Genomic DNA, 14,823 nt, shown 5'->3' with positions numbered 1-14,823 from the left:
CAACACATATTCTCATAGAAAAAAAAATTTTTTAAATGCAAATAGATTAGAAAAATTTACATCTCACTACTATTAAGACTTTATCTTTCTAGAGTTTCTCCTATACCTATACATATTTTATATATATATATATTAATATATATTTACAAAAATAGGATACTTTATTTGCAAACCTGTTTTTGTCCATTCATACTAGTATGTTCTGTACATCTTTCTTTTTTCTTTTATTAATATATTTTTATTGATTTCAGAGAGGAAGGGAGAGGGAGATAGAAACATCAATGATGAGAATCATTGATCGGCTGCCTCCTGCACGCCCCACACTGGGGATTAAGCCCACAACCTGGGCCTGTGCCCTTGACTAGAATCAAACCAGGGACCCTTCAACCCAAGGCCGATGCTCTATCCACTGAGCCAAACCAGCCAGGGCTATACATCTTTCTTTTTTGTACATTTTTTCTATGATAATAAATGCACATCTACATTGTTATTTTTATAGATGCTCAGTATTTAGGCTTTTTCCCCTTCTTCACTGTGATAAACAATGTTGAGCAGGGACGAACATCTTTGTGGTAATATCATTGTGTACTTGTCCAGCCATTTCCTTGGGCCTAATTCCTATAAAAAGAATTGCTGAGTCAAAGGAAGTACCATAGCTCTAGCCAGTGTGGCTCAGTGGGTCGGGCATCGTCCTGTGCACTGAAAGGTTGCCAGTTCAATTCCCAGTCAGGGCACTTGCCTGGGTTGCTGGTGGCAACTGATTGATGTCAATGTGTTCTGTCTCTCTCTCTCTCTCTCTGAAATCAACAAAAACATTTAAAAAATAGTAAGTGGAACAACAAATCAATGTTTCCGTCTCCCTTCCTCACTCACTAAAAAATCAATAAATATATTTTTTAAATGTGCTCTGCAGAAAAGGTGCTTGGCTAGTCTTTGTGTTAAGTTTAGAGATGATGTGAATTAATAGTGACACATTATTCTATTTATATACTTTTTAACTCCAACAAATCATACATAGTCATTCATATAATAAGGTCTGGGGCTTGCTTAGAGAAAGATCCCACTTTGAGCTTCCTATGGGGCAATGCACGACCTACAGCAGTTTTTTCTTTTAATAATCTGGGTTATTTTTATTTCTAATATATTTTTAGCTAGGCCGTGTGGTTCAGTGGCTGAGCATCAACCCATAAACAGGTCACCAGTTTGATTCTGGTCAGGTTTCAGGCTCTATCCCCAGTAGGGGGGCATGTAGGAGGCAGCCGATCAATGATTCCCTCTCATCATTGATGTTTCCTCTCTCCTCCCTTAGTCTCTGAAATCAATAAAAACACATATAGAGATGTATCCACATATCTATGTATTTTTAAAAAAATATATTTTATTGATCTTTTACAGAGAGGAAGAGAGATAGTTAGAAACATCGATGAGAAAGAAACATTGATCAGCTGCCTCCTGCATGCCCGCTATTGGGGATGTGCCTGCAACCAAGGTGCATGCCCCTGACTGGAATTGAACCTGGGACCCTTCAGTCTGCAGGCTGGGGCTCTATCCACTGAGCCAAACCGGTCTTGGCTGGATTAGTTTTTTATCTCGCTATGTTTTCATAGCTACCTATGGCCCCACCAGGCATTTCCTGGAGGGGCTTCTGTATCTTTGAAACCAAGTTCAGACCTAGTAACTCCAGGCTTTGTCTTCTCAGCCAAAGCTAGCTCTGCCAAAGGGTATGATGCGTGGGCTGCTCAGCTTTTGGGGGGAAGGTTCTTTCAAGAGGGGCTAGCTCTTTGCCATTTTTAACCTCTCCTTACCCGTTTGCTGGCACAGATACCTGACACATGTTGGACCAAGAAATGTTTGTGGTATAAACTTAGCATTCACGCTTTCACTGCTCTCCTATTATATAAACTCAGGACACATTAGAATGGGAATGCTCTCAGCTGTCCTCTTTGAGGATTGGTCTTAATCATCTTTGGATCTCAATCTGCTAGCACATTCTAGGTTTTTCGTTAGTGTGTGGGCCGTTGTTCACTCATTCCCTCTGTATGGAGTTAGTTCTTCCTTCCAACCCCACTCCAGCCAGGCTCTGGACTTTGAAATCTTAGCTGTCCTTGACGTACCAGCTCAAAAATGCCACACCTTCCTTGGTTATGCTAGCCAAAAAACCAACAGCTGATATTTTTTGCAAAGTGCTTTTACACATACTAATCTTCAACCATTCAAATTAGGTATTAATGTTCCCATTTCACAGTTCAGGAAACAGATGTAATTTCCCCAAGGCCAAACAGTAGCAAATGACAGAGCCAGAAATCAAATGACCTTAAAGACCTGTCCAAAGCCGCCAAGCTCTACAGAGGTATCTCTCTCTCTCTGCCCTACTCTCCTTTCAGTATAGGGTCTGCCACATTTCCATACTCTGGTGGGCCAAGAGCTTCCTAATAAGCTTCTTTGCAATTTCTAGGCCCAAACAGTGTCTAGACATTGGTTGGTGACCCATAAGCATGTGCTAATTGACTTGTGGTCCTCGTTCCTGTCTGTGTCTAACATCCATGCACACCAGACACACAGAATCAAGCACTCATTCCCCAATTAAAAGACTCCTGCTCTACCACTATGGGTGCATGTAACACAGGCCTTATAGTTCATTTTTCACGATCCGTGTGCTTGTCCCTTTAAAACTGGCAGCACCCCAAGGACAGATCTTTCATGTGTTCCATCGCTTTACACCAATTCTTGGCTTAGCAATGAGTTGCTAATAAATGTGAGTTAATATTGTTACCCTCCTCATCATCCGATGGGCTGCGGGAACTTCCCGGCACTCCTCCCCAAGTACAGACACTGGGACTCCGGCCTGGCCGGCGGGAACACAGCCCCAGCCAGGGCGCCCCCAACTGGGAGCAGGGTTTAGGGTTTCAGCCTCTCCCGGCGCGGCCTCCGGTAGGGCTGTCGTCTGTCCCCTCGTCTCCCCTTGGCCTCTATGTCTCTGCCTTTGTCTGTTTCATTGTCTTTGTTCCTCCGCCTCTAGACCTGCTTCTCCCCAGGACCCAGGCCTCTGCTTCAGCTCCTCGGCCTCCGCTGCAATGCCCTCACATCTCGGTCCCTACATCTCGGTCTCGGGCGGCAGCCGCTGCCTCCCGGCCGCTCTCAGCCCCAGCGCCTCCGCCTCCGCCCTGAGGTGAGTCTCCGACCCCGGTCTCCGCTCCGCCGCGGGCCCCACCCCTCTGCCCGCCTCCCCCGGAGGCGTCCGGCCTCGGTCTCCGCAGCCCCCTCTCTCTCCCCTCCCCGCCCCCACCCCCACCTCCGGGCCCGGGCTTCGCAGACCGGCGCGCTTTGTTTCCTGAGTCCCGGACCGGCCGGCTTTGTTCCCGTCGCCTCGGAGCCCCGCCCCCGCCCTCGGAGCCCCGCCGCCTTTGTCTGCGGGTCCCCCGCCCTCCGCCGGCGGTGGGCGCCTTTGTCTCCGGCCGGGCCCCGGCCCCGGCCCCGCGACCACTGGGGAGTCCCGGCTCCTCACCGGGAGCCACACGTTAACACCCGAGTCCGGCCCGCCCTCGGCGGAGAGCCGCCCTCCCCGCGCCCGCCCCGCCGCCGCCGAGCTCGGGCCGACCGCGCGGCCGCCCAGGCGCGGCTCCTCCGGGTCCTAGAGCGGCTCCGCGTGGCCGCTCTTCCGCTTCCCGTCCCCGCCCCCGGCGGCCGCCCCGGGACCCTCCCGGCGGACGCGGAGCCCGCACCCCAGAGCCCGGGGCTCGGGCCGGGGTTCCTCCGGAGGCTGCGGGGGGCGAGGGCGGCAGAGCCCGGGGCACCCGGAGGAGCGTGGCCGGAGCGGAAGGCGCAGCAGGTGCAGGTGCAGGCGCGGCGGGCGGGGGCCGGGCGGGGGGCCCGGCGGCACCGGGAGCCACGCCCGCGCCTCGGACCCGATGCTGCCCGGAGCCCCGCCAGCCGGCAGAGTGCCGCACGTGGCGGGGTGACCGTGTGCCGTCCCCTCCCGGGCGGCGATGCAGCGCGCGGGGGGCCCCTGGGGCCCGGAGCAGAGGGAGCCGCCGCGAGGCGCGCGGACAGGTGAGGCCGCGGCGAGGCGCCGCCATGAACAGGTAACGGCTGGGCTGAGGATGCGATGCTGGCTCTGCTCGGCTAAGACCAGAGAAATCGGCGATGAACTGAGTTTCGGGGGGGGGGGGGGCAGCAGGAGCAAAACCAGAGCGGGGAGTGGGTGTAGCTGCACCTCCTGGGCTCCAGGCCGGCAGGGACTCATCCCCACTGTCCTCCCGGCCCGCCGCCTGTGCCTACTCCGGGGCTCCAGGCGGCTGCAACCACCTCCCGCAGCCCTCCTCCTCCGGTGATGCTCTCTGCGCCCGCATCGACACAAGACCGCGTCTACTCTGGTCTCCCTCCTCCGACCTCCCCCCGCTCCCTTCTGCCTACAGTTAGGAGTCTCAGCCTAGTGTTCAGTTCAGCGCCTGGTCCCACATCCCTTTCCAGCTTTATCCTGCCTTCTCCATGGTTTCTTTTTATTTTTGCTTCGTCTTATTTCTCCTAAGCATCTTGAGGGATAGGTGTGTGTCTGGGGCACCTCAGGTAAACACAGATGACTGAGGTAATAAATTACCAAATGGGCTGATATCAAAAAGATATCACTGAAATAGCAAATACCAGGTTTCCTAAATAGGGACAATGTAATGTAGCGGTAACAGGCTTGGGGGTCAGACAGACCTGAGTTAGAAACTGGTAATCTTGATAACCTTGAGCAGGTGACTTAAATTCTGGGTCTGAAAATGGGCATGGTAATAGTATTACTTCACAGGATCGTTTGCAAGTGCTCAGAAATGCTTAGTTCGGTGATTGGCACTTATTAAAGGCGTGGTTAAAAGGAAAATACTATTATTAATGAGCGGCACCGACAATAGTAAGTTCTTTAGAACAGTGGTCAGCAAACTCATTAGTCAACAGAGCCAAATATCATCAGTACAATTGAAATTTCTTTTGAGAGCCAAATTTTTTCAACTTAAACTATATAGGTAGGTACATTGTTATTAACTTAATCAGGGTACTCCTAAGCTGGCCTTTGCTAAAAACTCAAGGGGCCAAAGAGCCGCGTGTGGCTCATCGAGAGCCGCAGTTTGCCGACCACTGCTTTAGAAGTTCAGAGAGGAAAAAGGGATCCTTGTGACGACAGGTTGTCAAGGAAGCCTTTCTGGGCCGAGCAAACCGGCAGGCCTACAAATCGCTTTTCTTTCCCCAGGTCTAGGGGGTGAGACTGTGGAGATGGCTCAGGCGGATGAGTTCCAACAGACCCCACAGGAGGATGACTTGGGGTTCAAGGAAGAGGAAGATTTGGCCCCGGGTCATGAAGTAGGAAATGCCTCTCTCAAACCTGAAGGCATCCAGATCTGGGATGACTTCTGGGTCCAGAGAGCGGGATCAGGAAAACCTCGGGCTCGAGGCAGAGGCCCCCGGCTCCTGGGAGAACCACGCTGGGGCCAGGCTAGTGACCGGGCCGCCGTGTGTGGCGACTGTGGCAAGAGCTTTCGGCAGATGTCGGATCTGGTGAAGCATCAGCGGACACACACCGGGGAGAAACCCTACAAGTGTGAGGTCTGCGGCAAGGGCTTCGGGGATAGCTCTGCCCGCATCAAACACCAGCGGACGCATAGTGGTGAGAAACCCTGCAGAGCCAGACCGCCGGCCCAGGGCCCTCCCAAGATTCCTAGGACCAGGGTCCCGGCTGGCGAGCGCCCCACTATCTGCGGAGAATGTGGCAAGAGCTTCCGGCAGAGCTCAGACCTGGTGAAGCACCAGCGGACACACACGGGGGAGAAGCCCTACAAGTGTGGCATCTGCGGCAAGGGCTTCGGGGACAGTTCTGCTCGCATCAAGCACCAGCGGACACACCGCGGGGAGCAGCCGCCCCGGCGGCAGCCATCCCGAGCAGCCACCGCAGCCACACAGAGACCCAGAGCCCAGGACAAGCCGTACATCTGCACCGATTGTGGCAAAAGGTTTGTGCTCAGCTGCAGTCTCCTGAGCCACCAGCGCAGCCACCTGGGGCCCAAGCCCTTCGGCTGCGACGTGTGCGGGAAGGAGTTTGCCCGCGGCTCAGACCTGGTCAAGCACCTCCGGGTGCACACGGGAGAGAAGCCCTACCTCTGCCCTGAGTGCGGCAAGGGCTTCGCCGACAGCTCGGCCCGGGTCAAGCACCTGCGCACCCACACGGGCGAGAGGCCGCACGCCTGCCCCGAGTGTGACTGCTCCTTCAGCCTCAGCTCCACGCTGCTCCGCCACCGCCTCACACACATGGAGCCGCAGGACTGCAGCTTCCCCGGCCGCCCCCCGCCGACACCGCGAAGCCCCTCCCACTCGGGGGACGGGCCCTTCGGCCTGCCCGGCTCGGAGCCGGGGCCCAGGGGCCCCCAGGCCGGGGAGCCCCCGCCCCCGCTAGCGGGTGACAAGCCCCACAAGTGCCCCGAGTGCGGCAAGGGCTTCCGCCGGAGCTCAGACCTGGTGAAACACCACCGGGTGCACACGGGCGAGAAGCCCTACCTCTGCCCTGAGTGTGGCAAGGGCTTTGCTGACAGCTCAGCCAGGGTCAAGCACCTGCGCACCCACCGTGGTGAGCGGGCTCGGCCACCACCACCCACTCTCCTGAGGCCACACAACCCCCCGGGCCCAGCACCCGTGGCCCCTCGCCCCCGCGGCCGGGCCCAGGCCTCTGGACTCAGCCAGCCCCACGTGTGCAGCTTCTGTGGGAAGGAGTTCCCCCGGAGCTCGGACCTGGTCAAGCACAGGCGCACGCACACCGGGGAGAAGCCGTACAAGTGTGCCGAGTGCGGCAAGGGCTTCGGTGACAGCTCTGCCCGTATCAAGCACCAGCGTGGGCATCTGGCCCTGAGGCCCTTTGGGGCTGGGGCTGGTCTGGCAAGGCCCCTCAAGGGAGAGCCACCCATGGGACTGGAATGATGGGGATAGGGAGGGTGGAGGGGCAGAGACACAGGGGTGGTACCTTGCCTACTCAGAGAAGAAAGGTCTAGGAGTTGGTGGGAGGGGAAAAATGGAGAAAGGAGTGAGTAGATGAAGACTGGAGGCCATGATCTTGAAGCTCAGGAAGCCATCCTAGCTGGGCCCAGTGTGGTCAGGACCGTGCCAGTGTGGTCATACCCCAGCTTCTAGAACACTGCCCAGTGCACAGTAGGCACTCAATAAATACTTGTTGAATTAATAAACTGGTCTTAGCCTGAAGTCTTTAACCCTAAATCCCTGTAGCCTCTAACCTGGTAAGCATTGGTCAGGACCCTCAACCACGGTTTGGTGGAAACCTTTATGGGACTTGGGGTTTGGGGTAACAGAACTAGGCAGGGGCCACCTGATCATCCCTCTAAGGAGAGGATTGCTGTGCGGCAGGCAGTACACAGCCTCAGGCCGTTGGATGTGGTCTTAGCCAGGAAGGGCCCTGGTGGACAGAGCCCAGACCTGCCGGCCCCGGAGGACCCCGCCACCCTGACGCCTGGACACGGCAGAACAGGCCAGAGGCACGCCAGGCCCAGGCCCTGTGGACAGCGGAGAATGGCTGGGAGGGCAGGACTGGAATGAGAAGCCAGGGAAGTTCCAGAGCCAGACAGACGTCTCCATGTTTCCTTACTAATAAACTGCTTGTCTGTGGCTTGGACTCGTGTGTGTGTGTGTGTGTGTGTGTGTGTGTGTGTGTGTGTGGTGTGAGGGGTGAAAAAGGTGTCCAAGGGTCACAACAGGCGGAATCTCCAAGCTGTGTGTAAACGGGTGGATCCCTTGCCCTCTGCTCTGGTGAAAGAAGTGGGCCCAGCCAAAACCGGTCCTGCTCAGTGGATAGAGCATCGGCCTGAGAATTGAGGATCCCAGGTTTGATTCCGGTCAAGGGCATGTACCTTGGTCGCGGGCACATCCCCAGTGGGGAGTGTGCAAGAGGCAGCTGATTGATGTTTCTCATCGATGTTTCTAACTATCCTCTCTTCCTCTGTAAAAAATCAATAATATATATATATTTTAAAAAGAAGTGGGCCCAGCTGTTCTCCAGCTCTAACATCTGGTTAAATAGCCACCAGTGCTGTCCACAGGTGCCATCCTTGCAGCGTGGCCCTTAAAAGGGAACTCCGGATCCCACAGGCTGAGGGTGCTCAGTGGCAGGAGTGGGGCAGAGTGTGGTGGGCTGCTCTGGAACAGACAGGAGGCCCAGCACCGATGCTCTGCCTGCTGAGAACCCCTCTTCTGAGCCCTTTTTCATTTGGCTGCACATCGCAGAGAGAAGGCAAAGAGAGGCCTCTTGATCGCCCAGAAAAGGCAAACCTACTTCCCAGCGACCCGTTGTCTATGAGCAGGACTCCAGTGCTAGCTCTTTCTAAGGAGGCGGCAATAGGGAGGAAGGAGTGAAGGAACGGATGTGATTGGCCAGGGGCAGAAACGGCTGGGGTGGCCCTGGCAGAGGAGCTCCCTTGCTTAGAGTGACCCCCACATTCTAAAGTTGCAGGTTCCGTCTCCAGTCAAGGCACAAGAAGTAACCAGTGAATGCATGGATGATTGATCGGTGTTTCTCTCTTTCTCTCCCCCCCCTCCGCCCTCTACCTCAATTTCTCTCAAAATCAATTTAAAAAGAAAAGAAAACAAGAAAGAGAGACTCGGGAAGTTCACCCACCTAAGAAATGAAGTACAAGATGGCTTTGCCTCTTCACTGGTTGGTTGTCTGCTAATCTGCATAAGTGAATGGTAGCCAGATGGAAGCTCTCAGATCGAAACCCTCGGACAGGCTTGCCTGAAATCCATAAAAGATGGTTACAGTGTGGTTCCCCCCCGCCACCCCTGCCACCCCTGCCAAGTTGTTACGCACACTCACAACCTTAGAGCTGTGCATTCAGGCCTGGGCTTTGGCACACAAACCCACAGGCCTACCTGGAGGCCCTTTGGGGCTTTGGGAGGTGCTCCTTGCTGGTTTTCCTCATCTCCCTCCTTGGCAGATCGGCCCTGAAGCCCACCTGCAGTGATTTGTGAAATTACATCTGAGAACGAAAAAGGGGCCACAAAGTAAACCTGACAAGCTCAGGGGAGGCCTGCACGGTGGCCTTACAAACTCAGAGACCGGAAGTAACCACAGAGGAGGGTCTGAAATTAACACTTCCTGACTAGCCGGCGGCTGTGGCTCAGTGGTTGAGCATCGACCTACGAACCAGGAGCTCACTGTTCAGTTCTTAATCAGGCACATGCCTGGGTTGTGGAATCCAGCCCTGGTGGGGAGGCAATCAGGAGGCAACTGATTGATGAGTCTCTCGCATAATTGTTTCTCTCTCCCTCTCCCTTCCTCTCTGAAAGCGATAAAAATATATTTTTTAAAAAAACACAAACAAACACAACTTTCTGACTAAAAGCAGTTCATGGTGAGCAGTCATGTCCTAGGTACTTTTCCCTTACAAGGGTCCATCTGTACCTTAGCTGAGCCTGTCGTCTTTTTTGCATCTGCAAATGTATACCTAATAACATGTCTTTGAGCCGAGACCAGTTTGGCTCAGTGGTAGAGCATCGGTCTGCAGACTGAAAGGTCCCGGGTTCGATTCCGGTCAAGGGCAAGTACCTTGGTTGCGGGCACGTCCCCGGTAGGGGTTGTGCGGGAGGCAGCTGGTCAATGTTTCTCTGTCATTGACGTTTCTATCTCTCTCCCTTTCTCTCTGTAAAAAATCAATAAAATATATATTAAAAAAAAAAAAACGCAACTACCAGGCCAGATCAGAGACTACAAATCCCCTCATTGTTATTATGATCATGTTAATTAACTGTTAGCTATCCTATACTCACCTATGTTAAAAAAAAAAAGAAAAAAAAAAGTATGTATCTATTTCTTTAAAAAAATATATTTTATTGATTCTTCAGAGAGGAAGAGAGAGGGATAGAGAGTTATAAACATCAATGAGAGAAACATCGATCAGCTGCCTCTTGCACACCCCCTACTGGGGATGTGTCCGCAACCAAGGTACATGCCATTGACCGGAATCGAACCTGGGACCTTTCAGTATGCAAGCCGATGCTCTATCCATTGAGCCAAACGGGTTTTGGCCTGTGTCTATTTCTTTTACTTTTTGTTCAACCCCAGAGATTCTCTCCCCACTACTCCTAGCCCCCTTTGCTTTGTCCTGCCTCCCTAATCTACCACCAATGAATTTCATGTAACTCGTTATGCCTCCTCCTTTGATTGTAGTGTATAACTAAGGTGCAAAACTGTCATTCTCTGGAGCATTTTCTCAGTCTGTTGGGATTTTGCTTCCTAGCAATTGTCATCAATTTAGCTCAAAAAAAAAAAAAAGTCTCTATAGGTTTGAACATTTCTTATTTTGGCATTTACTTGGTGTCATGCAACAAGATTCCAAAGAGGGCCAAAACCGGTTTGGTTCAATGAATAGAGCACATGTGTCAAACACAAGGCCCGCGGGCCAAATCCGTCCCGCCAGGCCTTGCAATGTGGCCCGCACCGCGCTGTCATCACTGCACTCCGCTGCACTCCGCTGCGTTTCCATCACAATGACAGTTTATGACTGTTCAGTAAACCATTCGGCCCTCGATTTAGGCTGGATTTTAGATTTTGGCCCCTTCTCTGATTGAGTTCGACACCCCTAGAATAGAGCATCAGCCTGCGGACTGAAGGGTCCCAGGTTCGATTCCAGTCAAGGGCTTGTACCTTGGTTGCAGGTACATACCTAGAAGGCAGCTGATCAATGTTTCTCTCTCATCGATGTTCCTAACTCTCTAACCCTCTCCCTTCCTCTGTGTAAAAATATTAATAAAATATATATATTTAAAAAAAGAAAAAAGATTCCAACGAAGCCCACCATAACCACCTGCAGACCTGGGCCCATGCTTTGCACCAGCAGGAGCCAAGGTGCCCTACTGGCCCGTTCTTTGTCGGGGGCATGTACCTTGGTTTCGGGCATATCCCCACTGGGGGGTGTGCAGGAGGCAGCTGGTCGATGACTCTCTCTCATTGATGTTTCTAACTCTCTATCTCTCTCTCCCTTCCTCTCTATACAATATATATATATATATATATATATATATATATATATATATATATATATATATTTAAAAAATTGATTTCAGAGAGGAAGGGAGAGGGGAAAGAGAGATAGAAACATCAATGATGAGAGAAAATCATTGATTGGCCGCCTCCTGCAGGCCCACAGTAGGGATTGAGCCAACAACCTGGGCATGTGACCTGATCTAATTCAGTGGAACCCAGAAGGGAAAAAAGTTGTAAAAGCTCTAAATTTATAGCCAAGCCGGTGTTTGCTCATTGGTTAAGGGTCAACCTATGAACCAGGAGGTCATGGTTTCTTTTTAATATATATTTTATTGGTTTTTTACAGAGAGGAAGGGAGAGAGATAGAGAGCTAGAAACACTGATGAGAGAGAAACATCGACCAGCTGCCTCTTGCACACCCCCTACCGGGGATGTGCCCGCAACCAACGTACATGTTCTTGACCGGAATCGAATCTGGGACCTTTAATTCCCAGTCCGACGCTCTACGACTGAGCCAAACCCGTTTCGGCAAGGAGGTCATGGTTTGATTCCTGGTCATGCTTCACTTATTCAGGCATTCACTGGTTGATTCTTGTATGTGTCCTGACTAGGGATTGAACCTGCAACCTTGGCATATTGGGACGATGATCTAACCAACTGTCCAGCCAAGCCCAAGCCGACAATTTTTATTTTTAGCCCGGCTGGCGTGGCTCAGTGGTTGAGCATTAACATATGAACCAGGAGGTCACAGTTCGATTCCCAGTCAGGGCACATGCCTGGGTTGTGAGCTCAATTCCTAGTATGGGGGTGCAGGAGGCAGCCGATCAATGATTCTCTCTCATTGTTGATGTTTCTTTCTCTCCCTCTCTGAAATCAATAATAAAAATATATTTTTAAAAAAGCTCTAAATTTATATATTTTAATTTTCCCTTTTTTTATTAAATTTATTGGGGTGACATCGGTTAATATGATTATATAGGTTTCAGGTGTGGGTTTCTATATTACAAGATCTGTATATTGCACAGTGTGCCCACCACCCTGTTAATGAGCTAAAGAAAAAATTGCCTCAAGCTTCCACACTGGGACACCTTAATTATAAACTTTGTAATTTTTTAAGTTAATCTTTTAAAAGATAATATTTATTGAAAACTATTCAGAATTTCTAATTTTCGTAGCCCTTTCATCATAAGAGTCTCTCATAATTAGATAGAATGTTGTTTGTATGTTTTGTTTTTAATATATTTTTATCATAGATATAGAATATTATAGTCTGCAATTAGACTTAGTAGCCAAAGGGCTCTCGCTCTGCATGACAGCCATCTCTGCTAAGACAGGTCATACGGAGAGTGACGGGTGAGAATCAAGAGATCAACCAAAGGACTTGTATGCATGCATATGAGCACAACCAATGGACATGATGGTAGGGGGTGAGGGCATGTGCTGGGGGTGAGAGTGCCCAAGGAGAGGTTAATTTGGGGAAAGGAAGACTTAGGTAATACTTTGAACAATAAAGAATTTAAATTAAGCTGAAACCGGTTTGGCTCAGTGGTAGAGCATTGGTCTGCAGACTGAAAGGTCCCGGGTTCGATTCCGGTCAAGGGCATGTACATTGGTTGCGGGCACATCCCCAGTGGGGGGTGTGCAAGAGGCAGCTGCAGTCGATGTTTCTCTCTCATCAATGTTTCTAACTCTCTATCCCTCTCTCTTCCTCTCTGTAAAAAATCAATAAAATTAAAAAAATTATATATATATATATATATATATATATATATAGAGAGAGAGAGAGAGAGAGAGAGAGAGAGAGAGAGAGAATTTAAATTTTAAAAAAAGACAGGTTATGCAAACAAGCAGAAGAGAAAAGGTAGTTATGGGCTCTCCTTTGTTCATGTTCCTCACTCTGTTGAATTTCCACTGAATTCTCATTACACTCAACACTGCCCGACAGTCAACTGGTCCTTGCTTTCTGCGCCTAATATTACTTTAACTCTGTGACAGTCTTTTAAAAAGTATTGTATATTTTCATTGATTTTTAGAGAGAGAGGAAGGGAGAGGGAGAAGGGAAATTGGTTATGAGAGGGGAACATCCGATCAGCTGTCTCCTGCATGCACCCTACTGGGATCAAGCTCACAACTCAAGCATGTGCTCTTGTCAGGAATTAAACTGGCAAAACGGCCCATACTGTCAGGGCAGATGTAACAGTGTTAACTCGCCCTTGACCAGAATCGAACCTGGGACCCTTGAGTCTTCAGGCCGATGCTCTATCCACTGAGCCAACTACCTTTGCAGGATGAAGACATCAGTGATTATGTTTTGCTCACTGACCACCTTCTTGTTCCTAGGAATGGTTTACAGACAACTCCTTGCTAATGCTGACTTACAAATTTGATTTACAGATGGAGCTGGGAAAGGTGAGCAGTGATATTACCTAGTTGGATACAAGATTACCTTCCAGGGTGGATATAATCGAAAGTTCTCATTTACCTGAATAAGATCTGTCCAACAAGCTGAATTAATTATTCTAACTCAGGCTTGTCAATTGGCCAACAATCAAATAGCCAATATTTGTACTAATCTATGCCCTTGGTGTAGCTCACAACTCTAGAATGTTGTAGAAACAGTGAAGCTTCTTAATGTTCTCAGGGCAGCACATAAAGAATAGAAAATAGGTTGCAGAATTATTAGATGTCATACAGAAATGAAAACAATTGGCAATTATCACAATTCCAGGACCTTCTAAAGCTGCCGCCATGACAGCAATAGGAGATCATTTAGCTGAAGCTGCAGCTGGACAGCTGCATTATCTAGATATGAGAATGCTCCTTGCTTCCTATGAAATCAGCAAGATTCACTTTTACCGTGCTAATGGACAGCTGGAGGAGAAAAGGGACAAAAGGGGGAACCTTTGCCTAGCTGGTTTGGCCCATTGGATAGAGCATCAGCATTGGACTCAGTAGCCAAAGGGCTCCCTCTCTGTCCCAGGTTTGATTCCAGTCAAGGGCACATGCCTGGGTTTCTGGCTTGATTCCCAGTAGGGGCATGCAGGAGGTGGCCAATTCATGATTCTCTCTCACCATTGATGTTTCTATCTCTCTTTCTCTCTCCCTTCCTCTCTGAAATCAATAAAAATATATATTTTTTAAAGGCGGGGGTAGGGGAACCTTTGCCTTGGCCGGTGTGGCTAGTTGGTTAGACCATTGTCTCACACACCAAAAGATTGTGGGTTTGATTCCCTGTTGAGAAACATATGGGGGGGATGGAGGCAACAAATCATTGTTTCCCATTCACATCAATAGTCTTCTCTCTCCCTTCTTCTCTCTCTAAAATCAATAAACATCCTCCGGTGAGGATTAAAAAGGTCATGTAGTAGGAATCTTTTTTCCCCCTAATATATTTTATTGATTTTTTACAGAGAGGAAAGGAAAGGGAGAGAGAGTTAGAAACATCGATGAGAAAGAAACATCAATCAGCTGCCTCCTGCACACCCCCCATCGGGGATGTGCCAGTAACCAAGGTACATACCCTTGACCGGAATCAAACCTGGGACCCTTCAGTCCGCAGGCCAAAGCTTTATCCACTGAGCGAAACCGGTTAGGGCTACCGTGTTTTTATTGTGTTTACCACCCCAGTTCTCTGGATGGGTTGAGCATACAAATGGCACAATTCAAACTCAACAAGGGAAAATCCACTCAGGGCCCCTCTCTGCCTGCTGCAGGGAGCCCCTCAGTCTCTCAATAAACTTTGTTTCCACTTACAAAAAACAAACAAAAGCTCAACTAAATATATTTTCAGAAGCTTTTCATTTCTG

At 50.3% G+C, this 14,823-nt stretch overlaps 1 protein-coding gene across 3 annotated transcripts; it reads left to right on the top strand.

The window, feature by feature from the left end:
* Nucleotides 1–2,882: 2,882 nt before the first annotated feature.
* On the top strand, nt 2,883–7,204 carry ZNF48 (zinc finger protein 48). 3 transcript variants are annotated; one of them, XM_045572468.1, is made up of 2 exons: nt 2,883–3,169; nt 5,231–7,204. In XM_045572468.1, the coding sequence occupies exon 2, from the start codon at nt 5,254–5,256 to the stop codon at nt 6,943–6,945; it is 1,692 nt and encodes a 563-aa protein (XP_045428424.1). In that variant the 5' UTR covers nt 2,883–3,169; nt 5,231–5,253; the 3' UTR covers nt 6,946–7,204. The 3 variants fall into 3 exon arrangements, with proteins under 3 accessions (XP_045428424.1, XP_036268650.1, XP_045428423.1); XM_036412757.2 differs by lacking the exon at nt 2,883–3,169 and adding an exon at nt 3,872–4,050; XM_045572467.1 differs by lacking the exon at nt 2,883–3,169 and adding an exon at nt 4,060–4,082.
* Nucleotides 7,205–14,823: the final 7,619 nt, after the last annotated feature.

This window comes from Pipistrellus kuhlii, unplaced genomic scaffold, assembly GCF_014108245.1.
Source record: "Pipistrellus kuhlii isolate mPipKuh1 unplaced genomic scaffold, mPipKuh1.p scaffold_m20_p_48, whole genome shotgun sequence".
Lineage (NCBI taxonomy): Eukaryota > Metazoa > Chordata > Mammalia > Chiroptera > Vespertilionidae > Pipistrellus > Pipistrellus kuhlii.
The sequence above is the reverse complement of the archived record's forward strand: the minus strand, read 5'-3'. Positions and strand labels throughout refer to the sequence as shown.